Source organism: Streptopelia decaocto (assembly GCF_964273445.1).
Source record: "Streptopelia decaocto genome assembly, chromosome: 1".
NCBI lineage: Eukaryota > Metazoa > Chordata > Aves > Columbiformes > Columbidae > Streptopelia > Streptopelia decaocto.
The window spans coordinates 76,610,810-76,622,944 of record NC_138663.1 but is presented as its reverse complement, the minus strand read 5'-3'; the positions used below and the strand labels follow the sequence as shown (position 1 = coordinate 76,622,944).

Here is a 12,135-nt window from a genome sequence, read left to right as displayed (position 1 = left end):
TTCCTGCAGTGATTCTACAGGGCTACCAATTTCTCAGGAGCAGAATCCATTCATCTGGACATCTGTCACAGATTTATGGGAATATCTTACAACAGCATCTGACATTTGTCATGGCTTGTTCCTCCTCTTAAACTGCCAATCAAATGCCAACTCATGCATGCCAGCTGCACAGCAATTATCATACCCTGGCCAAACTTCCCTTTCTACCTTCTGTACCACAATCTGTGGTCATCCATCTTTCCGTTCCCTTGAGAAGATCTATGACACGCTATTAACACAAGTGGCCTTCTTGTATAAAACATTTAAGAAGTTGGCTCTCTCAGGGCACGTTTAGAAGCTGCTACACTGCGAGTGAGCCCTGAGTAACAACAGCAATGTGGAACATCCTTTGGTGAGGTTTCTTACCTACCTTTCTCCTACCAGAACACATTTCTCCTTCAGCAGGCAGGTTGGGCTCTTCTTTGGCTTTCTTTTCCTCTTCTTCTGGTTCTTCGACATTGTCTTTTGAATGCTGAGTTAACTCTTGGCTATCTAAGACTTCCAATTTGGGCACACTCTGACACTGCAGCCAAAGTGGAGATACATGATCATAGTGAGTATGCAATATACGAACAGCAACACTGTTCACAGCCAGTGACTTGGAAAGATCAAATCCATGCTTTGCATCATAAAACACGTGATTTTTGAACCTGTAAACAACAGTTGAAAAAATAACATTCCTTAGTAAGACTTGTAGCACTTCTTTTATATTTCTTCACAAGCATTCAAATCAAAAAGTCACCTAAATTCTCTTTTGTTGCATGGCACAGACTAGGAAACAGAGTGGGATATCAAAATATGCCTCCTGTCCTGTACTGACAGCTGTCTGTAAGCTCCTCCAGAAAAGCTGTAACTGCATTAAGGGGATCGGGAGCTACAAAAATAACAGTCCTGATAGGATGACAATGAGGCAGAACCAGACAACAGCTCTTCTACACAGTACATTCCTGGTAAAACAGACTAATTTCATGGGCAAATCCTACATATGTGAAGTCACTGGCTGCCTGTGTTACATCAGTCTCAGCATCTTCCACACGAAACCCAAAGCGATACACAGATGTGAAGGTAATTTTGATAACCAACGGTATTACACAGCCACTGATCCTTGTGACAGTGCAGGAAACAGGCTAAGAGCAGCACACCAACTTGCATCAACTCAGGTATCTAACTTGTGAACTTACATTCTCTTATCAGATACAGAAGTTTCTCGATCATTGCAATTCCTGCTCAGCCCAAACCAGAACAATTCATATAATGCTTATTTCTGGATAAGATCAGCTGGTCACAAGTTCTAAAAATCTTCTAGGAAAACATCATTTATTTTTTTTAATCTTGGTTGAAAACTTTAAGTGCATCTCTAAGCTGACCAAAAGGCTTTAACACTAACCCAAATGGCTCTTCCTGCAGGTCAGTCTGACACTGCTCAGGACCCAGCCTTCTACTGATCTTTGCAAAGCCCACAGCAACAGGTCCTTAGACAAGGCAGAGTCCTTTTACCTATTTATTCCTCATATTCATAAAACAGGGGAAGGAAGTCTGCTCATAAATCTTGTTTTGAAAAATATATCAGTTAAATGGTAATCTAATTAAAAAACCCTTAGATTCAGAACCAACACTGGAGGATATTTCTATCTCAGGCTCTAGATTCTTCTGCGTAACAAAGAACTGAGCCCAAAGCATCATTCACCACTTTGCAAGCAACTGTAACAGCTTAGAAACTATTTAATGTGTATCAGCAAGAAATATTGCTTTCCTTTAAAAATCGCTCTCACAGTAACAGAGTTCTATAGTAGCATTTTAAGAAACAAATTAGATATATATATTTATATGTATATACATATGTAAACCACTTCCATTTCTTTAACAAAACTCTGATGTAACCAGTACCTTCCTTAGAAACAGGGTGGTATGAATCCATCACTTGGGAGTCTGTAGAACAAATGCTATTCAACATGAAAGAGATTACAAGAAACTGGTCCTTGGTGTTTACTTGACTTGGGTAGACAAGGCCAGGCCTCATGCCAAATTAAGAATTTCAGTATGCTGTACCTTACTTTCTTCTTCAGATTGGCCCAAATACATAAAGTAACATTTTTATCCTTGATGACTGCCTGCATATTTCCGGAGTCAGCATCTTCGTGCATATTACCTGACTACAAAGGAAAAAGCATAGATTATAGATTCAATCATGCTTTCTTCTTATTGATATAACTTTGATTTACTTACATGTACGCTTGAATAAATTAAAAAAATAGACATATGGGAATAAAAATGCAAGCTCAGATATGTAGTATTCATATACTAAAACATTACAGTCATAAACTCTCATCTGTTTGTTAAAATTTGAACTATGCTCTTTTTCTTCCTCTGACTTCATCAATTCTGTCAGTCAAATACTGACAGATATGGAACCTTACATTATCCCCTTCAGTGGTACTGCCTGTATCTCCCTTCATCATTGCCTTCAAAAATACTTCTCAGGACAAGCAAAAACAAACAAACAAACAAACACACAAACAAACATTTAATGAGCAACAATGCACTCCTATCCCACAGTCACTGCACGAATTGTTTTATATTTTTGTCAATATAGAACTTGTGAAATTATAATTACATTAGGAGAGTTTAATCCTAAACTCAGTAAAGACAATAAAGAATTTAACTTTTCTTAATTTGCAGAGGGTTTTGATTATGAACATAAAACCAGTTCACAACCTGGACAGGCTGGAGGACTGGGCGGAGAAGAACCTAATGAAGTTCAACAAGGGCAAGTGTAGGGTCCCGTACCTGGGGAGGAATAACCCCAGGTACCAGTACAGGTTAGGGGCTGACCTGCTGGAAAGCAGCTCTGCAGAGAAGAACATGGGAGTCCTGGTGGACAACAAGTTGACCACGAGCCAGCAATGTGCCCTTGTGGCCAAGAAGGCCAATGGTGTTCTGAGGTGCATTAGGAAGAGTGTGACCAGCAGGTCAAGGGAGGTTATCGTCCCCCTCTACTCTGCCCTGGTGAGGCCCCATGTGAAGTACTGGGTCCAGTTCTGGGCTCCCCAGTTTAGGAAGGACAAGGAATTACTGGAGGGAGTCAGCGGCAGGCCATGAAGATGATTAGGGGTCTGGATCATCTTTCTTATGAGGAAAGACTGAGAGAGGTGGGTCTGTTCAGTCTGGAGAAGAGAAGGCTGAGAGGAGACCTTACAAATATCTCAAGGGTAGATGTCAAGAGGATGGGACCGCACTCCTTTCAGAGGTGCCCAGTGATAGGATGAGAGGCAATGGGCACAGACTGACGCACAGGAGGTTCTGTCTGAATATGAGAAAAAACTTCTTTACTTTGAGGGTGCCAGAGCACTGGAACAGGCTGCCCAGAGAGGTTGTGGAGTCTCCTTCTCTGGAGACATTCCAAACCCACCTGGACACATTCCTGTGCCATCTGCTCTACGTGAACCTGCTTTAGCAGGTGGGTTGGACTGGATGACCTCCAGAGGTCCCTTCCAACCTCTACCATTCTGTGATTTCCTTTACTCTTTTCCCTTTTTTTTTTTTCCTCCTTCTTCTAGCAATATTATTTTGGTACACATACTTCCTATATGATTAATATACCTAAAATAGCAAACAAGATCACTACCTATACATGCACCCCAGAAAATGGATTCCCAAGTACATTTTCAATTTTGTTTTTAAATACTCTTTACTCTTCCAAGATCTTAGTTTGAAAAATATTTTAGTCATATGAACTTATATTAAAAAATGTGTGCAATCTAACCTTATTACCTGCTTTTCACATTTGCAACCTTTTGTACAGTCAAATAGCTTTAATTTAAATCACTAAGACAAAATAGGAAACAAATTTCATCCAGCGCCCCTTGTATTCAACATGTCCAAATCTCATAAAGTTTCACAATAATTTAATCTTAAATGACTTAATGATAGGAATTTCCACTGTAAAGCTAGGATTTTCAAGGATTTTGAAGAATTACAAGTCTGGTATCTATTATGCACATTATGTGGAAACTCAAATGCTAAATCTGGAAGCTCCAATACTAAACTGTGACAATTTAACAACAAACAAATACAACCACCACAACAAGAAACTTGTAGTTAAGCTTATGTGCATTGTGCATATTACCATTTCAAAGCAGTAAATCTTACTTTAAGCAGGTGGTCTGTAGCTCCATTGTACTTCTGATGCAGCAGATTCTGCAATTCCAGAATAGATTCCTGGTACTGGACTGTTTCTTTCTCTGTTATCTCATTTGGTGGTGTGTCCAATAAAAGAAACTGCAACTTCTCTATTAACTAGAAGACATTACATGTGGGAAAAGTATATCTGTTTTAATACCCATCTTAATATGCTGTGTGTTCAATTATAAAAAATTAGGCCAACTTGCTTCCTTTGTACCTAAACATATCTTAGTTGTGAAAACAATATTTTTCATTATATCTCTAGAAATTGTGCTAAGATGGCATTATCAGATAGACAGTCAACCATGCAAAGTGCTGGAAATGCCAGGGCCAAGTCTGCCTTCCTTCATTCCTCTAGTCCAACTCCTTCATTCCTTAACTTGTGGGTTGTGAAATCTTAGCTTACAGAATAGATAATTTATTGAACTAGACTGGTCATATGAGGAAACTTTTTGGTCAAAAATTAGTTTTAATGAAAAGTTTCGAGTTTCTTTTTGGAACCATATTTTCGATAGCAATAATCTCAACTATAAAACCTTTAAAAAAATAGAAAGACATACAGCAATTACATTTTAATTCTCAGAACAAACCTCAGCATGAAGTTTGGAACTCTGTCATAACATTGTTGTCTTCCACTACCTGCTAATATCTTAACATCTAAATGCTTGTATAGAACTAAAAAAATTCGTAGCTGGCCAAAGTGACCTGTAACACTGAAATGAAGGGAGGATCAGATTATATTTATGCCTCCTTTCCAGACTTGCCAGACCCTTCTTCCTCTTAATCTTTTGGAATTGCAGTGCTACTGCTCATTAAAGATGCAGCAAAGCCACAGCAGAACCATCACTACGACTGTCTTTTTTCTGTTGCACCTTGAACACAGCCTGCCTTGACAGTCAACCCCAAACTGCTGAGCTACATGATCTCACCGTTCAGAGTGTTTCACAGTTTCCTCTAAAAACGTGTAGAACGGGAAAGAAACGCTCAAGTGTTTTAGGACCAGAGAAGACAGACAATCTGTTTGGCATCACCTTGCGTTTCCAGTAGGGGGGAAACAAAAATGCTTCTCTTCTAGTATTATGTAATACCCTCCTGAGAGTACAGTGCAAGGCAGTAGAAGTTTACAGGACCTGTAGGAGCTGTAACTGCATCAGCGTTGGATGGGAAACACAGCGGGGTGGAGGAAAAGACGTGACAGCGGGGAGAAGAGTGGCGAGAAGGAGCAGAAGTGGGCTTTTTGCTTGTGTCGTGGCACAGAAGATAAAGGGAGGAGATATCTGTTGAAACTCTTGGTAAGGGCTAGAATTTTCCCTGCTGGCTCAGAAAAAGGCAGCATGTGGAAGGTGAAAATTGCAGCACCCCGCAAGCGTTGCAAGATAGGAAATTTAACACTCAGAACCAAAGCAGCCCAATGACATTTGTATTACACATGTGACTTTCACCCCCAGTTTCTGAAAGACCCCAACTTAACTTTCTGAAAAACCCTATAAAGTTAGCCAAAGTGAAAATGCTAAATTTACAGAGCAGCCACAAATTGCTTAAAATTGCTTAACAAGCCATCGATGATTGGTAGATTGCATTTTGGGAACTCCTGCTCTTATGTGACCCTTTACTGGCTGCAAGTGTTCCACCATAAAGCTGTTGTCCACTGGAGCATCTATATGTGACAAGAGCTCATATGTTCTGGCTTAAGACTCTTTAAAATGTACATATCAGGGATGATGGATGTTGGAATACTATTAATAGAGCTCAGTGTAGAATCATTACACACAAATCCCTTAAATGCACTGCATATTTAAAGTCAATAGTCATCTTCTTTAGAGTTAACAATAAATCCCTAATTAAAAAAAAAAAAAAAAAAAAAAAGTAAAAACTGAAGAAAAATTTCTGCGTTTTGAAGGTTATGGCCAATTTCAGTCACTTGGCCACAAAAAAAAAGGTGGGGGGGGGGGGCGGGCAGGCATTAAGGATACATTCTGGTAAGCCTAAATTGAAAAATACCATTTTAACACTTACATTTAGTACCTGTTCCCCTTTCTTCATCACAAGTTGAATGTCCTCATTTTGATCGTCACGCCATAAGCTCATGAAAGTATTTATTTCCTGCAGTACAGTTGGGTCAGGATTTCCATCACAACTGAGGTAATGCTCCCACTACAGAAAATGTTCAAAGAAAAGCAGATACAGGTATATGGCACAAATGACCATCATTATTACAAGAAAAATGTGGATTTGGAAAGACAAATACATTGATACATTCACACCTACATCTAAACAGGACTGTAACACCACCTGGCTTATCATTATGCCTGAAAAAAAAATGGTTTACTTTGATATTAATGTGTTAAGATACTTCTGCTCACCTAAAATTTGCTGTTTACACTTATTCATTTATCAGAGTGTTAAGATGCTTCTGCTCACCTAACATTTGCTGTTTATACTTATTCATTTATCAGAGGTTTCTGTTCTGCAAGGTAGAGCTTACATGTCTACAAAAGCAATTAATTCAGTACCTGCCACAAATGTAGAGCTGAAGGAGTAAATGACTGAGACCATAAATGAGGAACCAGTGCAGGTGGAAGAGGCAGATGGTTTTCAAACCAGATACTCCCAACAAAACTGAAAATTCCTACACTGGCAATAAAGCTGCCTAAGAGCCTTCTACTCCAACATGTTTATACCTCCTTTCTCTGCCTCTGAAGGAGTTTTCCTTCTCCTCACTGGCACAAATTCAACTGTTACAGAAACCTCTGGTGGGAATGTGAAATCTTATATATCCTTTTATTTAATAATTTCATTTTCATATAGGTTATTGGTCATTCCTATAGGTGGGGAAAGAAAAAAAAATCAGCGACAGGCTAAACACACTTAACTCTGCACTTGAGTCTAGCATTGGTTTATCGGATCAATTTATCATATAAAATGTTATTTTTTTCATCCCTCTAGTAGGATATCAAGGAAACATTGCCTCCCTGTTTACTGTGAAGATTAATAACACAATGTTACTAAGGATTGCATTACAATGCAAACCAGATCTTTTAAAGCAAAAAAGCAAAGTGCTTGTAAAATTGCATTCCCAACCACTTCCATAACCATCTCCAATAACAGGTGAGCACTCAGGTCACTGGAAATTCCTGTATAAAAGATAGATCAATCTTCAATAGCTAACACATCTGTTTTCCTTTTTTAACATCTTTGCACTTAAAAGAGAGCTTCAGTTTCACCTTTCTTAAAAAGAACAGCACCTGTTCTTTGAGAAAAAGGATCAATTTCAGGATAATTTGTAAATGTATATGTTAATCTGAACTGAATTTGTTCAGAAATGAACATGGAAACTCAGCATTTGGTATCATATATTTCTTTTGCCCTAAATCTTCCTAACAACAGACTAATACAAATTCAGGTATTTCCTATAACCTACCTGTATTTTATTTGAAGATTTATTTTAAAAATAATAGTTCTATTTTGTCATTAGTCTTGAAAACAAAAAAATATTCTGTTCCTCCTTCCAAGAAATACTCTTCTGAAACATCCATAAACAACAACTGTCCCCTTTCAAAATGAGCAAGAGATTCTCTTGTTCACAACAATAATATAATAAAATCAGAGTTCGTCATCAACTGAAAAGGTAATAAAAATCACCCAAGGGTGTCAAGATGCGACTGTGAAATAACCACACTGCACCCTTGTGACAAGGGAGGCTAAGGGCACACCGGGCTGCACCAGAGAGACGGTGACCTGCCAGCCCAGGGCTGCTCCCTCTGTGGGAGGGAATAAATAATATCCAATATCCAATATCCTAATATCCAATCTGAACCTCCCCTGGCACAACTTGAGGCCATTTCCTCTCATCCTATCACTTGCTACTTGGGAGAAGAGACCAACACCCTCCATGCTACAACCTCCTTTCAGTGAGTTGTAGACAGTGATAAGGTCTCCCCTCAGCCTCCTGTTCTCCAGGGTACTGGGGAAAATGACACATGAGAAAAGGCTGAGCTTTGTTAGTCCGGAGAGGACTAAGAAATGCAATCTACCAGTACTTAGAGAGGAGTTATAGAGAAAAAAGAGGCAAATGTTCCTCAGAGGTGCACAAAGATGGTGTGTCGTGGCAGTTAGGCAATGATCACAAGCTGTAACAAGGGAAATGCCAACTGTTTTGAAAGAAAAAATGTTAAAATGAGAGCAGTAAAGCACTCAAAAAGGTTGCTTGGAGATACTGTGGTATCCTCACCCTTAGAAATTTTCAAAACCCAACTGAGCACTTTGATCTAACTTCAGAGCTTGCCCTGCTTTGTGCACGAGGTTAAAGTACATAAATTTCAGAAGTCCCTTCTAATGTAATTTATCCTATGATTCTAAATTTGCTCTGCAGAGGCTTTATAAATGATGAAGCAATATACAAGATAAAGATAAACTCCCTGTGTCCTCAAGTCTCTTTCACCTTACCTGGAACCAAACTGACCCAATCTCATATCAGACTGTTGCTGAATGTTTCTGCAAGATGGATTCACAAGAGTGAAATGTTCTACTAGTGGACTTCCATACCTTACTATTTAAAATTTAACTTTACAGGTACATAGTACTATTGGGTGATGATTCAGTCACCATGTAGGTCACTTTGAACTGCAGTTTTTAACTCTTGGTTGCATTTTCATACATCTCCAATCCTGGTATCTGACCTAGATTTGTGCCATGTCCTTCAAAGTTTTGGCCAGCGTCTCTACAAATGATGACCTGTGATACCCAGGAACCACTGGAACGAATGTTGTCAATTGTCTCCAATTCTACAGAAATATTTTTAAGCCCTGGCAGAGCTTTTTTGTGGAATGTTTAAAAGCAGAATGAACAAAACAGGCTCTTCTTTTGCACATGCTTCTTTTCTGAGTACACCAAAGTATAGAAGACAGAAGAGAGTGAGCATGGCCAGTCACTACCTTGAGATGGAGCTTGAAATGCAGTCATAGCACACACCTAAATTCAACAAATGGAAAGTTCTGGATCCTGTAATGGAGACATAGCCTAAACTCTGTCCATTGTCAAACCTCTATGACAGTGGGCAGACTTTTGAAAGAAAGCTTACCTTTGTGTATGCTCTGTAATCTCTTTTCCACTGCTGTGCAGACAAAAACTTCTGTTCCAGTGAATGCAGTTCTGCTAGTTCAGACTCCCTTCGTTCCTGATCCTATTAAAATTTATATATCAAACAGATGAGTTAAATATTTAGTTTACTTCTTACAATTATATTACATGAAAGAAAAAAAAATAATTGGGATATTTGAACAATTGGGATACTTTGAACAAACAAAGTTGACGTTTAAACAAATCCAAACACTGATAATGTTGGGTTTTTATGAAACATTTAATTGAGAAGACTGCAGTATGCTATTGTCATCACATTAGCTGCTGAGTCATATGATAAACTTGTCATATGATTGTTACCTCTCACTTGAACAGTTTCCATATCATAATCCTGGAATTAGCTCTAATGAGAGCTGCTAAAAAATGTAAGCATATGTTGGGAAAATGTTTGCAAGATTATTATTTTTTTTCCTTATAATTTCCATATTTTAAATTCCTCCCCTCTCCTTGGGGCAGGGGGAAGGGGGAGAATACTCTGGGAAGAACAAGAGGCACAGGCAAGATTGATTTTTTGTGAAAACAAACAACCAAATTTTTTTTGGTAGTAAATCTTCTTTTTTTTTTTGAAAACACACAAAAAATTATATATTACCAATCAGTTTTTGTTCTGAATTCCAGTCTTCTCAGAAAAATAAATATATATATTCTAATACACACACACACACACATCAATGTATCTGCCCTAACATGTAACCACTTATAGAATCCATACCAAAATTTTCTTGCCACAGCTGTACCAAATGGAATTATGGGGGACACAAAAAATACATCCAATCAAAAGTGTAGTAGAAATGGAAGAGGCATTTATTCAAACCAGAGTATGACATATTGCAAAAGTTAATGTATCTAACTGCAGCATCTTTATGTATCAAGAATAGGCAAGACTATCTCATCTCAGGGAATTTTTTTCTGAATCAAAGCAACACTACGCCAAACATTTGCTTAGTGAAATAATACTATAGAAAAAGAAATCTGGACCATTTCCCTTGGCTTTACATGCATTATGCTTTATTATTAATCCAGCTCACGACCTTCTCAATTTGTGGGATCTTATACGAGTATCTTTCAGTGGCTTGGCTAGATTTTTCATTATTAATTTTAATCTAGTGATGACAGAAAATTTCCTCTACATTGTTCCCAACACCAAGGACATAAGGGAATTAATTTCTATTCTCACACTAAATTATTAACATTTTGCAGACTTTGTGACAAGTTTAGAAATACGATTAGATTTTTTCAGTGAGTACAAACTAACTTTTGCCTCAAGCTTTTTCATCAGCTCTTGTTCAATTCTCTCCTTTTCAAGTCTTGCTGCTTCTTCTTGTTGTGCTTGAATTTGGGCTTCCTCTGAAGATTGGGAAATATATCAAGAGCACAGTTATATTTTGCTTAATAAAACCAGACAAACCTTTTTTTATTAGATGTAATGACAAAACAACCACAATAATGAACAACATGGATGTGTGTATTATATTGTGCAGAAATCTTCCAAATGAGCTGAATTAATTTAAATCATAGTACTAAAACACACTGTCTGTGGTGCTACCACATCTGTCTCTGACAACACAAGTGGAGACGAGGAGCAGAAAGCCCTCTTTTTCCCCTCAGAAATGGCAGCAGGAGCACACTCATATCTACAGCTTCAATGGACCCAGTTTCTTAATCCGGACTCAAGGGTAAAACTATCTGCATGGTTCAGCTCAAAGTGACTCTTCTCCTTTCCTACAGCCTTTGGTTTCCTACAACTTCAATCTTACAGCTATTTGTTGAAATCCTCTTCAGGATTAGTGACTTCTGATCCCAGTTTTAGTTTTTCTTTGCTGCCATAGGGACTAGAAAATTAGAGATGGTGTGAAAACTAAAATAGATCCCAACCTCTAAGCCTAAACTAGTACAGCCGATGCATCAATCCTGATGTTCTCAAACACTGGCATGAATGTCACTGCCTACGTGCAAATCACTTCAAATTTATCTGTGTTGCACAGAGGCAGGAGCAACGGCAGCTCCCAAATCTGCCTGTACCCACCTGAGCCGCGTCTCCCCACCGCCGAGATTACTAGTGACTAGCAGTTGCTTACTATAACTAGCAGTCATAGCAAAGCCAAGATCCCACCAGGCTGGATTAAGGGTTGAAAGGGAAGCAGGAGGGATGGATCTGTTGTTCAGACAGGGGTATGGATTGTGACACTAAAACTCCAAAGCAGACACGTTCAGATGGGGCAGACAGGTCAAATCACACAACTGGGATTTCACTTTAAGGGCTACTGGGATCCACAACAGAGAGACCTTGAAGAAGTGAGTGGAGAATCAGTCAGTCAGTAGAGGCAGAAGACGTCATCCTCCTTCCCAAGTTCCTAATCACAGTAGAAATAACTGGAGAAAAGAGTATGGTTCCGATAGGAAAGTGACTTCCAGTAACAAGTAACACAGAATTTGGCCCACACAAGACAAGAAGGAGGAATCACCTGTGTTCGTGAGATAGAGATAGATATTGATCCGCATACAGTTTAGGAAACTACTTTCTGTCCATTTATTTAAAATAACTGATTTGTGCCGTCATAATCTCTATAAATGAAGTCCACAGTACCTTCCTCTTTCAGCCTCCTTTCTTCTTCTTCTTTCTGTAATCTCAGTTGTTCGGCTTTACTAACTTTATTTTTGCCACCGGACTTAATGTTTGCAATAAAAAGAAAAGGAGTGTCAATATTATTTGAATACATTTTGGGAGGTATTTGTCCTCTATAACTCTGCCCTTCTAATGTGATCCCTGAATTA

The 12,135-nt window shown here is 38.6% G+C and overlaps 1 protein-coding gene across 3 annotated transcripts in view; it reads right to left on the bottom strand.

Annotated features, from left to right (window-relative positions):
• The window catches only part of LOC309435740 (GTPase KRas), a 53,494-nt gene that overhangs the window by 8,706 nt on the left and 32,653 nt on the right, over positions 1 to 12,135 (bottom strand). For 2 of the 3 annotated variants that reach the window (XM_082044407.1, XM_082044404.1), the window contains 7 exons: positions 11,948 to 12,029; positions 10,616 to 10,707; positions 9,302 to 9,403; positions 6,238 to 6,375; positions 4,189 to 4,335; positions 2,089 to 2,192; positions 410 to 689 (listed from right to left, as the gene is read on the bottom strand). In XM_082044407.1, coding sequence (XP_081900533.1) covers positions 410 to 689; positions 2,089 to 2,192; positions 4,189 to 4,335; positions 6,238 to 6,375; positions 9,302 to 9,403; positions 10,616 to 10,707; positions 11,948 to 12,029 — 945 coding nt within the window. Of the gene's footprint in view, positions 1 to 409; positions 690 to 2,088; positions 2,193 to 4,188; positions 4,336 to 6,237; positions 6,376 to 9,301; positions 9,404 to 10,615; positions 10,708 to 11,438; positions 11,618 to 11,947; positions 12,030 to 12,135 lie in introns of those variants that run through there. The other variant, XM_082044405.1, reaches the window with a different exon arrangement.